Source organism: Cryptosporidium parvum, chromosome 7 (assembly GCF_000165345.1).
Source record: "Cryptosporidium parvum Iowa II chromosome 7, whole genome shotgun sequence".
Taxonomy (NCBI): Eukaryota; Apicomplexa; class Conoidasida; order Eucoccidiorida; family Cryptosporidiidae; genus Cryptosporidium; species Cryptosporidium parvum.
In genome coordinates, this window is record NC_006986.1 from 1174166 (window position 1) to 1196169 (window position 22004).

Sequence of the window (22004 nt, forward strand, 5' to 3'; positions counted from 1 at the left end):
TCTCCACATAAAATTCCCGCCTAGAATCGGCTTTCTTTCAAGGTATAATTCCCGCCTAAACATGCAAAATTAGAAAAATTATAAGAAAATCTAGGTAAAGCGAGGATGAGTAAGGAATTATTTATTTATTTTTTTAAAAGTTAGTTTCTCAATAAGAGTATACTATTTTAATAAGTTGTCCATTTCCTACAACATTGATTGGAGGAAGACCTTCTTTGCTTTATTAGGTTTGAGTTGATATTTTAATCAAATGATAAAGCGCGCCAGTGGGGCTAGTCAGACTTGGACTTTTCATTGCCGAAGCTTGGATAATTAAAGTTTCTAAGAGAGAGTTTTAATAAAACAAAAAAGATACATATTGCTGGGGTGAAGATGTACATAAACTGGAAGATGTTGAGTGTATGCCAGTAGCAAAGGATAATGAAAAGAGAAATTGCCAAAGAAATGAAGGTTGCTACTTTAATGAAAGGGACGTTATTTATGAAAGTGAAGAATCCTTGGTCAATCTTGGACAACTTATTCCAAATAGGAATAATTTTGAATAGTGATAGTAAAATTAGGATAGAGAAGCCATAAGGGAGAAGAGGTCCAGGTAGTTTTCTTGGTTCTTTAAATTTATATGAGATTTCTTCTTTTGGATAGAAATCGGCAATCTTGGGGTGGATCTTGTATGGACAAAGTTTACTAAGAGCTGATGTATCATTACGTTCATCATTAATCATAATTGAAAGTATCTCTTGATTGGAATTTGAGGAATTGGATGATTCATTTTTCAATGGATTTCCAATAATAATTCTTATGGAAAATTCTAGAGAAGAGCAAATAAAGTCATTATTTGTAAGATCTAAATAGAGTTTTAGATTATTCTTCTCAATAATTGCTGGAATAAGTTTGATTGTTCGGGTACCAATAGTTTTATAAGGAGTCAAAGCTTTAATTTCAAAAGCAGTAAAATATTGATATACTGTTTCAAAGTTTAATATCTCCAAGCTTGTTTGTAGTTCCAGAGAAAATTGGAAACTATCTAATGTCTTCATATAGTGAGTATTAATATCCTTAACTTGAGATTTTCCCAATGTTAACTTCTCACCAAAGTAAATAGTGGCTTTTGTGATCTCAAAATTGGAGCTTTTCTTATTAAGAATTGGAATATTGGCTTCTCTAGCAAGGACTGATCTACTAGAGATTTTTAGCTTTGGAATAGATTTAGACAAATCATTCTTCACTTTCTCAAGATTAAATGGTTCGGTTTGATTTGCAATATTATAAAAAAGTTGATACTCGCAAGTATTTGGTATACCTACAAGTTTAAAAGTATTAGTATTTGATAAATCCAAAGATAAATTTTCAATTGGTGATCCATCTAATCTACAAAATATAACTGTAGCTAAATTCTCATCAATATTTTTGGGATTAGTATTTTGGAAACCTTGTATCAAATAAATACCAGAATCAATAAACAGTCTTCTAGTGACAATATATTCATTCAAAACTGTTAAACTTTTTATATCTCTAAGTTTAATTCTTGAAATACTATAGGCCATTTGCTGTAAGGAAAGTGGGATATCTTCAAAATCAACGGGTCTTCTTAAGAAGAAGTACGCTTTAGATAAAAGTGAGAAGTTGAGGACAAAGGTATCTAAGTCTACAATAGGATAAAACTTGAGATTCTTATTTTGCAATTCCAAGATTGTATTCATCATTTTAAGATGTTGTACATTTCTAGATCCTAATCGAATTAACTGAGAAATTGATCCAAATAAAAATGAGATTTCTTCATAATCTAATATTTGATTACTTGAAATTTGTTTCTTGATAATACTTAACTTATCATTAATAATCTCATTTGAGTCTTCTATTATATCGTCTCTTCCTAAAACTGAACTAATTTCCTGTGGTAAATTGGATAGTATAGTTGTTAAGTAATATAGCTCTTTTAAGGTTGGCTTAGTTGATTTCATAAAATATTGTCTTAAGATTTCAGAACTAGTAATTGCTAATTTGAGATCACATTGAACTAGTATCGAACCAAATATTGAGCAATTTAAATCATTTAATGGAGTATCTATCCTTTGAATCTTATTTCTGAAAATGTTACAAAGTGAGTTAGTTTCTGATTTTGGGACATAATTTGTTGCTAGTAATTTTAATAATAATGCATCACATGTACCTATTTCTTGCGTGATATCACTCGGTACCTCTGGTAAAATATTAACGAATTGGGTTTGTACCTTATTTATTAAGGCAAAAACAAATAATATTAAAGAAACAAGTATTTTTCCCATATTTCTCACAATTTTCTATATTACCTTATATTAATTATGCAAGCCAGTAAATTATAAGTAACTGAATTTAAATGATCTTGTATTATATTATCTTTGAGAATTCCAAGCAATTAGCTTCCAAACTCCACAATTATAACTTCCTACTTAAATAATACCTAGTATTGAAAGTAAAAACTTGGTTTATAAAGACAAAAAATTTATTTATTTATTGTGAATGCTTTCAAGTTAATTCTAAGAATTATTATTGAATATTTTGGCAGCTTAAATAAGAATTTTTTCCCGCCTCAGTAACTTTTTAAAAATTTTCAGTAATTATCATTTTTTGATTATAGAACAGAGAATTTGGGGAGACGAGTGGGATTATGAAGGAAAAAGGAGAGCTTTAGAGATTTGGAAATAAAGTGATAAGTTAAGGGGTAGAAATATTGTAAGAAAATGAGAGGAAGAGAGAGATAAAAAAATACTAGTTTAAGTAAAACCTCAATTCTGCCAGTAACTTTTGCTCTTCAATTAGTTTCAAAAGTTGCATATACAGAAGAATATCAACTAAATTTTGTAATTTTTATATTTTTAGATTGTTCAAGTAATTTAATACATAATTTTTAGAATTTCTCATTATTTATAAATTCTAACAAATCGTAACAAAATTAGAAACCTCTCCCCCCCCTCCCTGATTTGTGCATGCATAATTTGTTGACAATTATTAATTCTTATCCACTTAAAATACCCCCCCCCCCCACATGGCATTTTAGCTATACCGGTATTGACAGTGGCGCCAAGTGTGTGCATGCAAAAATGAATTAGTATAAAAATAACTAGATAAATTAAATGAATATAATATAGTGATATTGGAACAACCATAAAAGGAATAGGAGAGGGAATTAAATTTTAGGTGTAAAGGATTCCTATTCTAATAGATCCTTTGCTTGTATTCCTCTTCTCCGATAGAAGAAATAAAATAAAATAAACAAAGTGAAAGTTAAACGTTTTAAACAAAAGGTTACTATATACATGCACATTAAAATTAATTTTTAAGCGGCATCTTTATGCCCAATTAGAGAATTCACTGAAGATATATTATATGGGTAAGAGAAATTTCTGGAGCAAATTTGTCTGATTTTAAGACATTTATTCCATTCTGTATTGGATTCTGAAACATGTCCTAGGTGAGATAAAGCAATAGCTTTAGTGGAGTATAGATTGGAGATTTCTAAATTATATTGGTTCTGAAATAATAATAAATGAGAGTTGATCATTTTTGAAACATAATAATTAACAGAATTCCAGTCTTTAACAATAACATTCCAAAAAGTGAGTAACTTATAACATCTATAGAGTAAATGGTTTAATGGATGAGGTAACAGTGATTTAGAGTCAGGAAGATGATATTTTTGAATTAAGCTTGATATTAGATTAATTGCTCCTTGGAGATCATATTTTTGAATATTCATATTCTCAGCTTCTTGTATGGTATCAAGAAATTCATTTTGAATACTGGTAACTTCAGATCCGTAATAAATTTCACCACATGAATTACAGTGATATGATTCAGTTAATTGGGAGATTAGATAGTCTTGATCATCAATAATAGACATAATATTCTCTGGTTGATTTAAGTTAGAAACAGATTCTGATTGGATTATTGGAATATTATTACTTTTATAGTCAAAATCATTAATGTTGAAGCATTTTGAACAACAAAATCCTTGGATATATGAGTCATTACAATTAAGAAAAGATGTTGTGCATCTTTCACAATGGCATATAAAATGTTTGGTTTTAAGTAGATTTTTAATTCGATTTCTCCTAGTATCATAAATCTCAACATAATTAATTGTAATTTCTTCATCCTTTTGAATCTTCCTATTAGCTATTAAATTAATTGTTACAGAGGATTGATTAGGAATAGGATTTACTCCAATGAAGTCACAATTTGGATCACAGCTATGGTTAAACAGGCTAGAATATGAAAAAAGTCCCCATCCAAGAATGCTTGGGTTTAATAAAGAGTTAGACAACTCTAAAGAAGAATTTGGAGCTTTTTGTCGTGGATTCACTAATTCTGATACTGAATCTCCATTTACATTGCATTTCAAAGGGAATTTAGGGATTCCAAAACTATTACTATCTATAATGCATGAAATCTTAACCAATAACTTATCTGTAATAATATCACTTTCCAATTTATCAATTTCTGCTTTCAGTTTTGGAATTTTGAGAATCTCGAGTGCTAATTCTTGATAAACATCCTTAATGCTCTGTAAAAACTTTTCTTGATTGTCAACTAAAGAATTAATTTGGTTTAAATTTGATATTAAGTAACTATTATTCTGCTCTCTTTGGCTCTTATTTTTATCATTAAGCTCAAGTATTAATTTAATAACAAATCTCGTTAAAAGTCTAGATCTATCAAAAGAAACTCCTACTTTATTAGAAATCATTTGCAAAATATCCAACTTTAGTATTCCACATTCAAAATGATGAATTGTTTTAGACTCCTCCATACATTTCTTTGAACAAAACTTGATTTTCTTGCATTCCTGACATTCTAGAATGCATTCAGAATAAGAGCCTTCCGATCTCAAATAATTAAAGCATGTATCACAAATTTCTTCTATATTATCACTAAATAATATTCTACAATACGGTTCTTCCATTAATATGCTTTCTCCAATCTGTATTTCCTCCTTTGCTATGATACTCCTCCCTTTCCTCTCATCTTCTTTTATTTCAATTTTTTCTGGTAAATTCCACATTTGCAAATCATATAAATCATCAATTATTATTAAAAATTTTTAACTATAAAAATTTTCTAAGCTAAATCTAAATTATATGTTTTGGCGCCAACATTCGAAATTATTATATTCGGTACCCGTGATTTCATGCAATACCGGTAAAAAAATAATAATAAAAATTTAAGTAAACTAAAATAAATTGTATAAATCGCTTATCTAATTAATTTCTAAAATTCATTAATTCAGATTTACTAATTATAATTCGTCATGTTTGATAGATTTTTCCACCGCTTCAATTTGCTCTTGTGTGGGGAATTCATCACTAAACTGTTCAAAGTCTGAGAAAATCGTAACAACAAGATCAGTAGCATTTGCTGGATCTATGAATGAAATCTCATTAGAATCAATACTTGTTGAGTTCATCATGTAATCCTTAATATTTATGTAACTAATTTCTTCTGCATTAAAGTGAATGGGATTACCTGAATCCTTTCTATTAAAGAAAATTATGGATGGAATAGAACTGGAGTAGAACTCATCCTTAGGAAGGTCATTTTCACTGATATCAAAGGACCCAAACTTTATTTTTGATTCAGAATTCCCAAAAGAAATCGCATCATGTAATTTTCTAATAATCTCTTCTGTATCTATGCAAGGTTGGCAAAATGGAGTAACTAAAACAACTAGCCAGTCATTCTTTTTATCCTCTAAAACCATTGAATTAAAGTTACTTCCAACCAGCTTGAATACTGTGTCATTATCATAATAGACAGGTATTGGCTCAGATCTTAATTTTGGCTCAACCTTATTTAATTCAATATCTTGAAGAAATTTCTTTATTGTTAAATACTCTATTGGAGTATTTGGTGGTAACAGATAAGGTCTAGATTTAGCTACAGCTACTGTTGGAAGCATCTCAGGTTCTACTAACAAAACTGTATTTAAATGAGAAGAATGTTCTGAGGTATCTAACCATACTACTCTGTAGTTATCTGCGAATTCTTGTGAAATTTGAGTAAATAATGCAACATATGGTTTAATACTTTCTTCTCCTTTACCAGGTTCCATTGGAACAAGAAGCCAAATTAAATCATATTCTACCTCTGAATATTTTACATAATTTCTAGATGAAATCTCACCAAATAATGGAATCTGATTAGCTTTCACAAAATCCCAAACTTCTTTTCTTTGTTTAGAAGAACCATGGAAAGGTATTGCATTTTCATATCTCCTTAAGCAAACAATCCAAGGATCAAAACTGTTTTTCTTTAAATCATTTTTTATTGAATCTAACTCTATTCCAGATTGAAAGACATTGATAAAGCTTTCTTTAGATAAACCAAATCCTAAGTCATCCTTTGATATTTGGTAGAATTTCCCAGAGGCTCTATTATAGTTTGCTACATCATTAAATATACTTCTCTCAATTCCGTTCTTATCACCATAAAAGATATATAAAACATCATTCTTAAGTAATAAATTCTCAAGCTTTTCCTTATTAATCATATTCTTCTCTAATTCCAAAACAGGAAATGCTACTTGTTCCTTTAACCATTCTAATATTTCATTTTCTTCTCTTCCTCCATAATATTCTTCTGCTACCTTATTTCTAAAAAACTTCATTGTAGGATAATCATTTATTTGGTATTCTTCCAATATCTTTATATTCCTCTCTCCATTGATTTTTGCCACATTAACTTTAATATTTCCTATTTCTTCATTCAACTTTTCCAATCTTTCTATTATTGTCACACATGCTGCACAATCATCAGTATAAAAGATTACTAAACAATGTTCATTCTTAGTAATAAATTCTTGAAAGCTATCTTTATTTAACTCAGTTAAATTCCCACCTTTAACTATTGAGAAATATAAAAAAAATAAAACTGTTTGTAATGTTAGTAATATCCTCCAACTTATTTTCATTCTTTAAAATTACTAATTTATTCTACTTTTTCCGAATATTGTGCTTTTGCACTATATTGAAATCTTATTAAATTGTATTTTATTTTCAAACCTTCACCCTCTTTAAACTTTACTATTAATTTTTAAAAAAATAACTTTTATTTTCACACAATTAATTATTTATTTCCCATCTTAATAAATTCAACTTATGCATTTGGCGCCCAAATAAAACGGTACCTGCACCCCACCGTTCCAATCACGAGGCGCCACATTACGGGCGGAGAACCGTGATGTTGATTTGGATTGGCGCCAAGTGCGCGACCGCCATATTTATAACAGAACGCCGGTTTGAGATGACTTGGCGGTAAACTTGAGTAAGAACAACTAAATAAAATTTAAATGATAATAAAGGTAAAATTGAGAATAAAAAAAAACGGATAAAAAAAAATGAGCGAAATTAGAGTAGTCTGAATTGAGTTCGTTAATACATGATCCAACGTCTCGAGAATTGGACTTAATTAGATACAAAAATGATCCGAAAATACATTTTCGTTCCACGTGCCGGCCAACCATTTTCAAGTTGAAATAAAAAATTTCAACGAATTTCTGTTAGGTGGCGTTAGTTATCTCAACTAATACTTCTAAGAATACATTCAAAAGAATGTAGAGGCATCTCAGACCTTCCCATCCATTTATGAAAAATGTAGTTAAGTAATATTTCATATAAATAAAATATTAGCAAAACCCACTTTATTGTCTATGGAGAATCTCGAGCTTGATCTCGCCCATAGCCACTTTTTTTAAATAAAAAAAAACTCAAGTTACGAATAGTATAATATATAGTTAAATTCCATGTAAATTTAAATTTAGAAATATCAATCAAAAGCTTTATCTCGATTTTGTTACTATATATATATATAAGCAAAAGCCGTTTGTCTGTCCCTTTTGAAGAATAAAAAGATCTATTTAAAGTTAAACATCTTCTCAAAAAGTGTTTTAAATTAGTTGATATAGTACTCTTTTTCTCTATCAATTGAAATAAATATAGCTCCATTGGAATATATTGAATTCCTCTAAATTAAATGTAGGTATATAATATTATTATACCAAGTATGTAGAACCCTGTGATTGACATAAACTCTACGGTAATAAAAGAGCAATGGCACCCGAGATTCGTTACTTTTCGATGAAGTTTGATCCAATAAAATAGTAAAAATATCCCAAATATTGGTCTTCGGTATCATCGGTATATCTTGAAGATATAGAGTAAACCATTGTATATATCTAAATAATAGAGGAATTTACGTTATATTATAAGTATCAATTAAACAGTATGATCCAATTTTCTTCTTTTATATGAATATTAAGTTATCTTGATTAATAATATTTCATCATCTGATATCCAATACATATATATATATATATATATATATGATATTAATGTTTATACAAGTGGATTAAAAAAAAACTTTAAATATCCAAAATGAAAGAATCCAATTTAATAGCAAATGCAAATACACGTTATATATGATTAGTATTAATCCAAGTATAAAGAAAATCGTCAGGTTTGCAGACATAGAGTTTCTCCACATAGATAGATTCAGTGGATTGACAGATTATTTTGCACGCTTAACTACTTAAAAAGTAGAAGATCATCATTCATTTCCAATATACCATCAATAAATATACAAATCCATATAACGTGGAATAAATGCTATAAAATGGAGTAATTAACATAGAAATAATGCTCAGTACCGCTTTGAAAATAGTAACTCTTAAGAGACCAATTTCCAAAACGATAAAAAACTCTTTTTCTACACTAAGTTTCAGTGGAAGGAGAAGAATAGAGTTGGTTAATCTTCATTGCAATATTCCAATTATACCAGATGAATAACTATGTATTTACGTATATTTTTAAAGTTCTTTTCCATTTAATTGCGACAAATAATATAACGTATTTAAATATATCCATTTATAAAAGGCTTAAAATATTCCCATATTTCAATACTTAATAGAGAAAAGAAGAATACCAATAACTAAAAATATCCGACTTACCTCGTATTCATAAGATATCTTTCAAACTATATGTAACAATTATTGATGGGATGAATAAAGTAATATGTCTTATAGTTTAACAGATTTTAAGGTCTCAATTCTTTCCATGACCTCCCTTGTAATAGATGAATTCTTTTTTCTTCTTCTGCAAATAATAGAAAGAAAACCGTTTAAAAGTCGTTCCCTCAGAGTTAAAAAGCTCGATATTATTTAATATTCTCGTCATAATAATCTGAATTGGATTTCAAAATCATCATTGGGATAAATATTAAAGATTTAACTTTTTCTTTATATACGAATTCTTATTCACTTAGTCTATATATAAGGAGTTTCCATTTTGTATCCCATTGTAGATTACTGAAATAAAATCCACTAATACAAAACTGAGATACAAAATGTAAAAACTGAAAATCTTTGTCCGTTTTTTCCTCAAATTCCTCAAATCTCTTAATTGATTATTTCATTTATTTGATTATTATTTACTATTTCTCTAATTATTATTATTATTATTATTATTATTACTATCACCTCTAGACAAACCGCCAAAATTTCGTCTCATTTTCGGGCGGGCAATTAGGGCGGTAACTCCATTTATTATAATATTTAGATATTAAAATTGAAATAAGCTTCTTAAGACTTGATGAAAGGGTTGGAAGCAACAGATCATGGATTCATCGCATTTTGCTGTGGTTTGTTTGAAAAAACCTATTTTGTTTTCTGGGTAGTTTAGGTTGCAGATCGTAGTGTTTGAACAGAATTCCGGGATTGAGTCCATACTGCTAGAACAAATTTCTGAGAGGTGGTCCCTGATTCCTTGAATATAGTTTTCAACGGTTGACTTTATATTATTAATTGTTGAGCTTTCTAGCTGGTACCTTACTAGATATGGTAGAGAGCTGGTATTTTCTAATTCACATTCCAGGTCAAATTGTGTCTTATTTTCTTGTATCTCGACTAATCTAATTAGAATTTTGATTCCGACTTCCTTTTCAAAAATAGTGAATATGACTCCAATTAATATATGTATGAATGAACGGTCAGTGGGAAATGAGATCTGGTGCTTTTCCGTGAATGAGACCCATATATCCAGAACTCCTGTTGAAATCTTTCTCCTATATTGTATATCTCTAGATGCTCCTTGTTTTAGCCAAAATTCTGATTTATCACTACTTACAATATCACTTTGACCCTCCCATTTACTTATCTCAAGTTCAAATGTCTCTTTTGGATCCAAAATGTACTTACCGTAGAATAAGTCATTAGTCAGTATCTCTGCTAACTCTGTTGCTGTAATTGAGACAATACAACCAGGAAATATGTGTGATAAAGGAGCAAAATCTGAAAATGATTCTTTTCCAACATGTTCCCTGCTACTTATTGGTATGTCTGCATTGTATATAGTAAAGCTACGAGCATTTGGATTTTTTGCATTTCCCTTGTTTTCTAAATCTCTTAGAGAGTCTCTTCTTTCATTGTAAATTTCATAAACTTTCAAAATGCACTCTTCATTATCCCCTAAAAAATAACTTATTCCAGCTTTTGTCGTTATTCTCACTTCTTGCCCTTGGCTTTGTAATTCAACTCCTGTAATATGATCAAAAGGAAGTACAATCCATTCCCCTTTAGAGACTTTTGAATTATCCCCATTAAATGAGGTAGCAAAAGCTGTGGCTGCTATTGGAGCTAAGATTCTTGAAATATTAAGGTTATTTCTACTCACCAAATGCAATACTATAAGTTGCTTCTCCATGAAAATTACATCACATTTATAGGATCCCAGTCCTACTCCACTTGTACGAAGAGTACATTTGTAACATCCATTCAACTCATAAATCTGGCTAAAGATGGAAGAATCGTTTGCTAAAATCTCTTCCTCACTTTCATTCCTGGAAGTTATATTATTTTTAGAGTGATTTACGGAATTCTCAGAATTTATTCCCGTTGTTAAGTTCTTGGTTAGTTTTTCCAACCACCAACTCATTTAACGCTTTAATCTCCTTTTCTTTGATTTCAGCTATGCTTTTATTTCCTCTCCAAATTCTAAAATTTTCCAAAACTCCCCTTCATCAGAATATTTTTTTGATATTGCATGCAATTTTTGAAATTTCATTAATTTATTTTGGAGCCCATAGCAAAAGGCTCCAAAATAAATTCCAGTTTGAGGGGCAATAATTAATCGAAATTTGACTTTTTTAAAGAATTTGAAATCCCCGTAAAACTCGACTTTATAAATTAATTTCTATTTTTTAATTAATTCCAATTTTTCTCAGAATTCACAATTTCCACTCCCAATATTAGCAAATAATGGAGAGTTCCCCACTTTCTACACCATTCATTTGACCCTATTTACTGCTGAACTCTTGGAGTCTAGGCTAAAGTTAAGTTAACTTCTTGAATTAACAGAGCACTCTCTTACTATTACTTGCTTTGATGTACCCAGAAATAATTAGTAATAAGCTTCCAGTTCTTATAAAACTGCTTATTGATCAATACATCTCCATATTTTCAAGTCCATTATTTCTATGTTTAAGTATTTTACTGGCTTTAGTTGTTCTAATAGATTTTATTATAAGAAAGAATAATGCAAAGAAATATTCATCATACTCCTTAAATAATCGTCAGAATGTGGTCCAAAATTCAAAACATATTAGAAAATTTGTTGAGCAAACCAAAATATCCTTTGGATGTTGTTGGAGATATGAATCAAAAAAAAGAATTCATGGAAGGATGTTTGTGAACGATAGATCAATCACATTCTTCTCACCAATCTCCATTACTTACGAAGATGAAGAGTTTATCTCAAAATATTCGTCATTCCCAGGTATGCTCATTTCAGATGTTACCAGAATCACTCTAGAATATACCCAGATCTCAAGGATGATACGTAGAGGTGGAAATAAAGTTTTAAGAGGAAGTGTTACTTTTGAGATCCATAATAACAGTGAAATTCCTTTGGAATTAATGTTTTGCCATTTTTTCCATACAAAATATGTATATGATTTACTTTCTAAGCTTTGTACTTTAAGTTGTAGCAGAATTCATGAAACCATCCTAGGGGATAAAAATAATCCCGATTTGAATAATATTGTTCATGAGAAGGTCAATTCTATTGAAGATTTGGAAAATATCGGGAAATTGGATCAAAAAACTGAGTCTATTATTCCTAATGAACCTTGCAATTTTCTCCTGTATAATATTCAAGATAGAATTTCCATAAGTAATAGCTGTGACTTGGATCAACAAAATATATATGGAATATTGGCCAAAAAAGCAAGTAATGACTTTGAAGAATTTATTAACGAGTATGACTTTAACTCTATTCCAACATCATCTTTGTCAAATGTTTTCCCTTGTGTGATTATACCATTAAAAGTCCAGAAAATCTTCTCAATACTTTCAAACCATACCATGGATAGCTCAAAGAACGTTTATCTTAAATACCTGGAACTTTCTGGAGCTTCTAATATTCAAATTGAATCTAAACCTTGCAATGGTGACTTTATGTTTCATTATATATATAAATATGAAAAATCTTTAAGTTTAACAGGCAGTTTTGGATTTGGTTGGCTTTCCAAAGGAATGATGAATATAAAGTGTCAAGAGGATCTCAAACTTTATAATCTTGGTAGTGATGTTGGTATTTTACTTTGTATAGATATTAACTCCACTGGTATTCCTGAAAATGACGCTTTTACTGTCAATATAAGACACAGATTTACACCTTTTACAACAGTTTCAAATGCTAATAGTTCAGTTAATATGGATAATCAAATATCAAATAAACAAGAGGATCAACAAAACAACTTTGTTCAGCTTGATGTTGAATGTGATGTTACTTTTTATAGATTTTCTTTTTTCAAAAGTCCTGTTGTTCAAAATGCAATTGACCAGACTAAAAAGGGTCTTGAGCTTATTAGATCATCATGGAAGATGCATTACTGATTTAACCTAATCGTTGTTTGATTTTAATTGGTTATACTTTGACAACTTTTTTCTTTCCTTGTGAACATCAAAGAAAACTGACTTTATTGTTATTGGTAATTTTCAATATAGAGAAATATAACTAATATATTAGAGGAAATGACCATTGAATTATATTTATTTTAGATCTTTTGTTATTATCATATCTCCTTAACTCACTTGTTTTTATTTTAGAATGCAATAACTTTTATTTAATTATTCGCTTTCTTCATTAATTATCATATTTTTCAAAATCTGTCTTAAATCCAATTTCTTTGTTGTAGATTTTCTATATTTGCTTCTCTCCATCTCTTTCTTTTCTGATAATAATTTTATACTATTTTCTACCCTTTTCTTTTCTCTTTCAATTTCTTCCTTAAGTCCAACTATGACTTTCTTTCCTAATGAAAATTTATCTTGTTCTAATCCCTTTATATTCATTTCCTTTTCCTTATTAATTTTCTCGCCAATCATTTTCAAATCTGCAATATATTTTTTTTGTAAATTTAAATATTCATTTTCTATCTGAGCTCTGCTTGCTTCTACTTTTAATGTAAGATCTTTCCTTTTTTGAGAAAAAACATTAATCTTTTCATTCCACATATTTTCAATACGGGTTTTAATTAAAATGAAGTAAGCTTCCAGCTTCTTCTGACACTTTTCGTAAAGTCCTTTACTAGTTGTCTCTAACTTGGTCAGTGCATTCTCAAGTTGTTTATTTTCCTCTAATTTAAGCTTTGAAATACAAAGATCAGAAGGTAACGAAGAATAATTTTGATTCTGGTTAATATTATCACGGTGATCTTTTTCTTTAGATTTACAAATAAAATTGTAATTATTTACTGTCATATTATCATCAAAGTTGGTATCAGGGCTAAAAATAGAATCAGAGATTGACATTTTACCAATAGAATTGAGGGATTTTAAAGAAAAATCAGAAAATCCTCTTTTTTTTGGCTTTCTCATTATTTCATCAAGTATCTCAGTCCCTGTTATAGATGAATAATTATCAAAATAGTCTCCAGAATTAATAGAGCCAAATTCACCTTTAGTTTCAGTTTCTGTAATTTGCTCAAATATTTTATTAATTCCAGAGAAGATTACAGATTTAGTTTCTTCCAAATCATATTTTTCTGAAATATCTTCATCCATTTCTGAAGACTTGTTTTCATTTAAGCAATAAACATTTTCGGATACTTCTTTTATTTTTGATTTCGACTTTTGTTTCACTTTTTTCTTTTTCTTGTTTAATCCAATATTAATAACTGTTGGAGTTTTTTCATCATTTTCATTAGATTCTTGTAAACTATCACGAGTATCCCCATTAATTTCTGATATCCACATATTTAATAGCTTGTCTGACCTGGAATCAGATGAATATTTTCTCTTCTTTATTTCAATTTCCTCAGTTTCCTTTAATTCATCAAAACTTCCTAGAATTGGATATTCATTGTCAACAACTGCAATTTCTATGGGAACTATTGATTTAGTTTCTTCTATCTCTATATCTTTTTTGTTATTATTTATCTTTTTCACTTCATTTTCCTGCTTTTGTTTATCTTGATCTTGATCCTGTTCTTCTTCTGTTTCTTTCATCCTTGTTGGGCAAGTAGTTTCATTTTCTATTGTAATTATACTCTCTTTAAGAGATTTAGGAGGCTCTGATCTTTTTGTTATTGGAGTAAATACCTCACTATTCTCTTTTTTATTTACTTTTTTTGAAAGATCTTTCTTTTCCTTGAAATTAGCATTTTTTTCACAATCGTTCTTACCAAAAACTATGTCTCTTAATGTATCATAACTAACTCTTTCGTAAACTATATCCATCTTTAGTTCATTACTTTCTTTATTGAATCTCCCTCTCTTTAACCCAGATGCTCTCTTATTTGTCTGGTCCAATGTTGAGATTGGAAAGGCAACTTTCTTTACCTCCTTTTCATCATGATCATCCATAAGACTATTGCAAACCTTTTTATTATTTTCTTCTAACTGTCCTTCATTAACATTTGAATTAAATTCAATTTCCCCATTTTTTTTCTTTTCTAAATTCACTTCTTGACCTTTTTTTTCAGTTTCTATCTTTTCCTTTTTTCTTTTAAGCTCTTCCTCTTCTTTCTTTTTCTTATTTTCCTCCTCTTTTTCCTTCTTTCTCTTATTCTCCTCTTCTTTTTCCTTCTTACTCTTTAGCTCTTCTTTCTTTTTCTTATTCTCCTCTTTTTCCTTTTTTTTCTTAATATCCTCTTCATTCTTTTTTTTGAGTTCCTCTTCCTTTTCTTCTTTTCTTCTGATTTCCTCTTCTTTCTTCCTTTTAATTTCTTCTTCCTTTTCTTTCTTAATCTTAAGTTCTTCTTCTTTCTTTTTTTTATTTTCCTCCTCTTCTTTTTTTCTTTTTATTTCCCCTTCCTTTTCTTTCTTACTCTTAAGTTCTTCTTCTTCTTTCTTTTTCTTATTTTCCTCTTCCTTTTCCTTCTTTCTCTTAAACTCTTCCTCTTCCTTCTTTCTCTTAATCTCCTCTTCCTTTTCCTTCTTTTTTTTAAGTTCCTCTTCTTTTTCTTTCTTTCTTTTAAGTTCCTCTTCTTTATTCCTTTTAATTTCTTCTTCCTTTTCTTTCTTCTTAATCTCTTCTTCTTTTTCCCTCTTACTATTTAGCTCTTGATCATCATTTTCCTTTCTTTTCAATAAATCCTCTTCTTTCTCAATTTCTTTTCCTTTAATCTCCTTCTTTTTCCCTCTTTTAAGATTAGCTGGATTCTTAACAGAAGAATTTAATACTTTGTCGTCTCTTTTCTGTTGCTGATAATTATCAAATTTGTCTATATTTACATCCGTTTCAATCTCTCTGTTGGTTGCTTCTGCATTTTTACATTCGAATTCAAGTAACTCTTTTCTATTTTCTTCTACTCTGCCTCCTTCAGCCTTCAAATTTCCTAGTTCAGGCTTCTTTTTGCTTCCTTCTATCTCATTGTTATTCAAGCTCTTACCCCTTAATCTTGATTTATTATTCTTAGAAGTTTTATTTGGATTACTTTTCTTGCTTTTGACTTTATTTCTTTCATCTTTTTCTGAGTCTATCTCAACATCTTCTCTTCCTTCCAATGCTATATTCATATTTGGTAATTTTCCTGGAATTAAAGAATCCAATCCTCTACTTTTATCTAATAATACTTCATTTGAAATATTTCTAGTATCTTCTTTACAATCTTTTATATTCCAATCTAATTCTGAACTATCTGAAGAACTATTTTCACTCTCCATTTCCTGAGTAAGTTTCTTCTGTTCATTGATTAATCCAAATATGATCACATCCGCCTTATTCTTCTTCTTTTGAGAATCTTCTATAATATCCGAATTTAATATCATATTCTCTTTCTCCAATTCTTTAACTATTAGATTACTACTCCTTATATCTGAATCTGCTTGACTACACTCTTTAGAAGAAACAAAACTAACTCTTCTTGCTTTGTCATCTATTTGTTGATTATATAATTGATTCTTTTTTGGAGTCATTTTTGATGTAGCGATTGACATCTTAACATTCTCAATATTCTTATATCTATTCTCAACACTTTCTAAAATGACATTATGTTGATCCATCTTATTTAATTCTTTAATTGAAACTATTCTAGAATCTACCATTGATACTTTTCTTGAAGGTGTCTCTATTTGTTTCATTCCTTGGATATTTTCAATCTTACTTGCTTTAAATATACCCATTATTTGATATGCTTGCTCTTCATCTATAATTAATGATACTTTAAGTAAATCATCCTTCATTTTTGGTTTGCTCTGTAAATTCTCAATATTAGTTGAAAATATACCCGTCCAACTCTGCTTTATTTCAAGAAGTTCACTAAAAACTATATTTATATGAAGATTATTCGTATCATCATCATATATAATCGACTGAATAGTCCAGTATGGTATTTCAGCTGTTGAAACAAATGGCTTTAAATCCTTCTCCTCAGTATTTCCCATATCAATTGAATATTTTGATTGATTACTATGGCATTCCTCTTCATCTATATCACTGTGAAATACTATACTAAATGCACATATATCAATTACTGTTACCAATTTGATCTCCAAACCTTGCATCTGAATTAAAATCCCAGATAATGACCAAATATTCTTTCCATTTCCATTACATGTTTTGTTCCATGGGGTTAATAATCCTCTAAAAGAAAAATCAAAGTTTTCTATTCCAATATATCTAAGTTGTATCAACCCTTCAGGCCATGATGACCTAAATATTTCAATAAAGCTTAATTCTTCATTATCACTTTGAGAGTAGCCCCTTCCATAATTTGTCTTCTTTAAAACCCTCCAAATCAATTCCCCTAATATAAGCTGTAAATCAAAATCAGGACATGTTAAAAACCTTTTTATGCATACTTCCATCAATGCAGAAGGTAAATAACAACTAGATTTCTGAATACTTGAAATCTGTTGTATCATTGTATAAGTCTCTGCTGCATATCTGCTGGATAATATAAAACTATGGCCAATATATAGATATTCCAATACTCCATTGCAATTTGACCTTTTTGGTTCAATCATTGTTAATAGCTCAAACAAACTATATATATACTTTTCAAGCATTACCTTATCTTTTATAAACATTGGAGTCTGCTCAATATTATTCCTTGATTCAGTATCTTCTATATCTATTTTGCTGATTTCTAAATAATATTCATCCACCCAAGACATAAAAAACCCTGTAATATTTCTTAATAATGTAGCAAATTCCAATTCTACCACCTGGTTTTTTTGAGACACTGAAACTATTGAATAGTATACATTCATGAGAATTTTAATATTCTTTTCATCAATATCATTGTATCTCAAACTTTTATATTGAATTAATGTCCAGATAAATCTTAAACAACTGTTGCAACAGGACCAATTATTATCTTTTAAAGAGTCCCCTAATATGCTAAAAATTTTTCTTGTTAAGTTTTTACCTATCTTTGTTGATTCATTTTCTTCTTCTCTTTCCAAAATTTCAACAATCCCATCTTCAATAATAACCCATAAATCTTCATTTCCCTTTACTTTCTCAAGCTTCTTTTCAAGCTCTAACTGCCAGTCCATTGATTTCAATGACCATATATCCAATTCTGTTATTTTCTTTCCTTTCCTCTCAATGCAGAATTTACCAGTTTATTACCTTATTATACTTGTCAATTTTCTACTTTTTACTAGTTTCCCCCCACCCTCATTCTGCTCTTCCCCTTATTGCATGCATGCAATTCACATTTACTTTCTATATACCGGTGTCCACATGCAAATATTTTAAAAAAATAATTAAACAAATTTCTTGATAAAAAAGTAGTTAATTAATTTTTTAAAAATTTATATAATAGCTAGTTATGTTTGGTAACTACCATTTAATAATTTAGTTTTAAATATAAAATAGTAAAAGCAGATCAGAAAATCAATTATAATATATTTTACTAGGCAAAAGTACTATTTATTAATTATAATAAATGCCATATTTATATTTATTTTTCATTTTGAGAAAATGATTTTTTTATTGAGACTTTTTTCCTCCACCCATATGGACAGATGCATAACCAGTTGGTGGTGCATCATCAATAGAGACCATTAAGTGCTCAGCATCCGACTCTACGGTTATGAAGTATTAATGAGTCATTTGTAGAAAATTAGATGATTCTGATATATTTAATAACTTACCTAGAATTGCAAGCTTTTCGGAATCGGTCAAAATGGAGTTACCTGCCATATCTTGACTTGCAGAGCCTAAAGATTTAAGAATAAATTATTTCATTTTAATTAGTTCATTAATTGATAAAAAAACTTACCGTCAATTTCTGCAGGAATTTCAACACTATCTTCTTCGCTCTCCTCACCCTTTGGTGTAGTCAAAGCATTTTGTGCAGCCATTGTTTGCTTTTGAATAATCTGAGAAATTGGCTTTCCATTAATAGTGAGGAATGGCTTGCCTTGGCTACTGTCCTTGATAATAATATCAATTCCAGAAGGTTTCAGCTCACCAACATTACTTCCAGCGAGTACATTTTGTTTTTTTGATATTGCTGGTAATTTACCACTTCTAACTCCAGTTTTTTCACATAAAACCATTTCTGTAATGGCATTCATCCAAATATTTCTCATATTTCTGTTTTTTGTGCATACATTATAGCCTATTCCTTTATCGCTTCTGATTCCAAAACATATATCGGAAATACTATCTATTGGTAATAAAATAGATGTTGATGATAAAGTTACAATTGGTAATTTTCCACGGAATAATTGGAAATTTCCTTGGTGAATGATACCTGAAACTCTTTCCAAAGCATCTGGATCTCCTGGAATTAATTGTCTATCTAATAATCCTTTTAATCCCTCTCCGCATTGACCAATTTGTTCGTCATCTACAGTCAAAAGTGAGCTTCTAATTGTTCCCACTAATGACTCTATATCACTTTTTGTGTATCCTTTATTCACCAACTGATTAAATACTGACTCTGACAATCCTAGATGAGTCTTTGCTCCTTTAACTAGTGCAATAGATGCAAGGAATAGTGTTGCTATTGAAATTCTTGCCATATTCCCAATTTTTTCAATCAATAATTAATTAAAAAAATTACTTGTAATTAAATACAATACTTAAATTCCTATTTCACTGCTATATTATCCTCATAATCTATCTAAATTCAAGTAAACACAAAATGCAATTACTATATACCGGTATTCATGCAAATCATTTTTTCAATTACGTATTCAATTTTCATGCATACATGCATACATGCATTGCAAAATAAATTTGTCCACATAAAAATAAAATAAAAAATAAAATAAAAAAAATACTCGGAATAGAGTAAAATGAGTGAATTAAATAAGCTAAAGATTATTTATGGCAATATGAATTTGGTATTGAAAGGGGAGATCGAATATATTAAGGCCAGTGATTTAAGGTAAAAATAAAAAAAGGAAATATTGCTTCAGTACTCTAAGACAATTTTAATAAAAAAAATTAATAACAAATAAGCAAAATTCATTTGATTATTATTAATATTCTTAATATTATTTGATAAGTATGAAAATACTGTCAGCGAAATAAAAGCTGGGAATCAAATAAGTAAAGATGTCGACAAGAATTCAAATTTTCCTGTTAACTGTGCTTTTTATTGGATTATTTAACGATTCAGTGTCACAATTTACACAAAACTTGAAAATAATTGAATCAAAGTCTGTATGTGTAGATTCAGATATTTATGATTCAGAAACAGATATGTGCCTGGCGAAAGTTAATGCAATAAGTAAAAGTTGTCCTAAAAATTGTCAAAAGTTTGGTCATCTCTGCAAATGCATTGATGAAATTCCAATTCAGTCAATTTGCCCAAGCGAATATGTTCTTTCTCCAAATATGAAAAAATGTATCAAAGTGGAAAAGCTTGCACCTTCAATAGAATGTGGGAGAGGATTAAAGTGGTCAGAAAGTAAAAATATATGCGTTGGAGTAAAGTTATCAGCTCCAGAGCTGACATGTAGTAAAGAGAATTCCATGTTAATTAATGGAGTTTGTTTGACGTATAGTAAAAAGAGTATTCAAAATGTTTGTGAAGATGGGTTTATTATTAGGGAAAAAAATATATCAGAAAAGTCACAAACTGTCAAGTTAAATACAAGAGGAATTAAGACTGGACATCAGAATAATAATGATGAATCGAGAATTAGTACAAGTTATTGTGTAAAAGAACTTAGCTCACCTTATAATTTAGAATGCCCCAATGGTTTTATTCTAGACAGAGAAAGATCTTCATGTATTTCTCAGGTTTTCAGTGATCCAGAACCTAAATGCTTACCTGGCTTTGAGTTTGATAATAAATCTGAAACTTGCGTAAATAGGTCATTAGAAGAGTCTTCCAGCAGAGTATGTCCAAAAGATTATGTGCTTGAAGGTTTTCAGTGCGTCCAATCATCTTTTGTCAGTCCTGAGCCACGATGTAGAGAGGGATTCGTTTTTAGTGTTGAAGATGCTGCATGCATTAAAGTATTACGAGAGCCTCCATCATATAGATGCCCTTCTGATTTATATATTTTTGATGGAAAACAATGCGAACTAAGAAAAACAGAGAAACCAACAATAATGTGTGGAAATGGGACCATTTTAGACGAAAAGATACAAAAGTGTGTTAAAATCAATGTAATGCCAGCAACAATGGTTTGTTCAGGAGGAAGACAGTATGACGAAGATAAAAGAAAATGTTATGTAATTCAAGTTCAAGAATCTAACAAAACTTGCTCAAGTGAAGAAAAATATGATCCAAAAAGGGATATGTGTATTAAATTTGAAGAAAAGAAACCCGTCAAAGGTTGCCCTTATGGTTTTAATCTTAATGAATTAGAACAAATTTGTGTTCAAGAAAACTTCGAAGAACCCAAGCTCTCTTGTAAGGCTCCTTTCTCCTTAGTTGGAGGGGACTGCCTTTATAATGCTGAAGTTCAACCCGAATATGTTTGCCCTGAGAATTTTGAGTATAATGCACAAAATTCGCAATGTTTAATGCAAAGTACTATACAGCCTGAAAATGGGTGCCCCGAAGATTATAATGAGTACATTGATAAATGTATTAAACAAATAGAAAAGAATCCAGTAAGTGTATGCCCTACGAATTCAAAGTTAAACACAATCACAAATGAATGCTTTATTCCTAAAAAACCATTGAAGGAGTGCCCTACAGGGTTTAAACCAACTAATGATTCTGCCACTCAATGCATTCAAATATTAAATCAAAATAGACCTCAAGCTATCCAAACTACCCACAGCAATAATAACAGACATCACAACGGTCATCATCAAGCTTTCATTGGAGATTACTACAATAATCATCCCAATATAAGAAATTTCGGAGATGTAAGTAATACCCAGGTGCAAACAGTTCAACTATCAAATCCTAATAGAAGAATAGGAGATCCCAGCTTAAATGTATATCCTCAAAACATTAAAACCGCACCTAGACCAAGAAGGTGATAATTAATATATAAAAGTTAAATTGGCGCCAACAATTCATACACGTTAATTTCAATAATTATAATA

The 22004-nt window shown here is 29.6% G+C and overlaps 8 protein-coding genes and 3 non-coding genes across 11 annotated transcripts; 2 read left to right on the plus strand and 9 right to left on the minus strand.

The window, feature by feature from the left end:
* Positions 1 to 272: 272 nt before the first annotated feature.
* Positions 273 to 2285, minus strand: cgd7_5080 (conserved hypothetical protein; the record flags this gene model as incomplete). The annotated part of the gene is made up of 1 exon (XM_628649.1): positions 273 to 2285. One exon carries the CDS (start codon positions 2283 to 2285, stop codon positions 273 to 275), a length of 2013 nt encoding a protein of 670 aa, XP_628651.1.
* A 1031-nt stretch (positions 2286 to 3316) lies between these two features.
* On the minus strand, positions 3317 to 5080 carry cgd7_5090 (SET domain protein with MYND insert (Skm/BOP family); the record flags this gene model as incomplete). The annotated part of the gene is made up of 1 exon (XM_628650.1): positions 3317 to 5080. A coding segment is annotated over one exon (1764 nt), but the record flags the coding sequence as incomplete, so codon positions are not given.
* A 195-nt stretch (positions 5081 to 5275) lies between these two features.
* cgd7_5100 (protein disulfide isomerase, signal peptide plus ER retention motif) lies at positions 5276 to 6946 on the minus strand (the record flags this gene model as incomplete). Its single annotated transcript, XM_628651.1, has 1 exon — positions 5276 to 6946. The coding sequence occupies one exon, from the start codon at positions 6944 to 6946 to the stop codon at positions 5276 to 5278; it is 1671 nt and encodes a 556-aa protein (XP_628653.1).
* A 1538-nt stretch (positions 6947 to 8484) lies between these two features.
* Positions 8485 to 8588, minus strand: cgd7_5105 (the record flags this gene model as incomplete). Its single annotated transcript has 1 exon — positions 8485 to 8588. It is a non-coding gene; the product is annotated as a snoRNA (small nucleolar RNA).
* An 83-nt stretch (positions 8589 to 8671) lies between these two features.
* cgd7_5106 lies at positions 8672 to 8793 on the minus strand (the record flags this gene model as incomplete). The annotated part of the gene is made up of 1 exon: positions 8672 to 8793. It is a non-coding gene; the product is annotated as a snoRNA (small nucleolar RNA).
* Positions 8794 to 9163: 370 nt separating this feature from the next.
* cgd7_5107 lies at positions 9164 to 9241 on the minus strand (the record flags this gene model as incomplete). The annotated part of the gene is made up of 1 exon: positions 9164 to 9241. It is a non-coding gene; the product is annotated as a snoRNA (small nucleolar RNA).
* Positions 9242 to 9590: 349 nt separating this feature from the next.
* On the minus strand, positions 9591 to 10961 carry cgd7_5110 (hypothetical low complexity protein; the record flags this gene model as incomplete). The annotated part of the gene is made up of 1 exon (XM_628652.1): positions 9591 to 10961. The coding sequence occupies one exon, from the start codon at positions 10959 to 10961 to the stop codon at positions 9591 to 9593; it is 1371 nt and encodes a 456-aa protein (XP_628654.1).
* Positions 10962 to 11410: 449 nt separating this feature from the next.
* cgd7_5120 (conserved hypothetical protein) lies at positions 11411 to 12922 on the plus strand (the record flags this gene model as incomplete). Its single annotated transcript, XM_628653.1, has 1 exon — positions 11411 to 12922. The coding sequence occupies one exon, from the start codon at positions 11411 to 11413 to the stop codon at positions 12920 to 12922; it is 1512 nt and encodes a 503-aa protein (XP_628655.1).
* A 234-nt stretch (positions 12923 to 13156) lies between these two features.
* cgd7_5130 (hypothetical low complexity protein with coiled coil regions) lies at positions 13157 to 18031 on the minus strand (the record flags this gene model as incomplete). The annotated part of the gene is made up of 1 exon (XM_628654.1): positions 13157 to 18031. One exon carries the CDS (start codon positions 18029 to 18031, stop codon positions 13157 to 13159), a length of 4875 nt encoding a protein of 1624 aa, XP_628656.1.
* A 702-nt stretch (positions 18032 to 18733) lies between these two features.
* cgd7_5140 (A surface protein with 2 conserved cysteines) lies at positions 18734 to 19510 on the minus strand (the record flags this gene model as incomplete). Its single annotated transcript, XM_628655.1, has 1 exon — positions 18734 to 19510. One exon carries the CDS (start codon positions 19508 to 19510, stop codon positions 18734 to 18736), a length of 777 nt encoding a protein of 258 aa, XP_628657.1.
* Positions 19511 to 20048: 538 nt separating this feature from the next.
* Positions 20049 to 21938, plus strand: cgd7_5150 (oocyst wall protein 5; the record flags this gene model as incomplete). Its single annotated transcript, XM_628656.1, has 1 exon — positions 20049 to 21938. The coding sequence occupies one exon, from the start codon at positions 20049 to 20051 to the stop codon at positions 21936 to 21938; it is 1890 nt and encodes a 629-aa protein (XP_628658.1).
* Between the last annotated feature and the right edge of the window lie 66 nt (positions 21939 to 22004).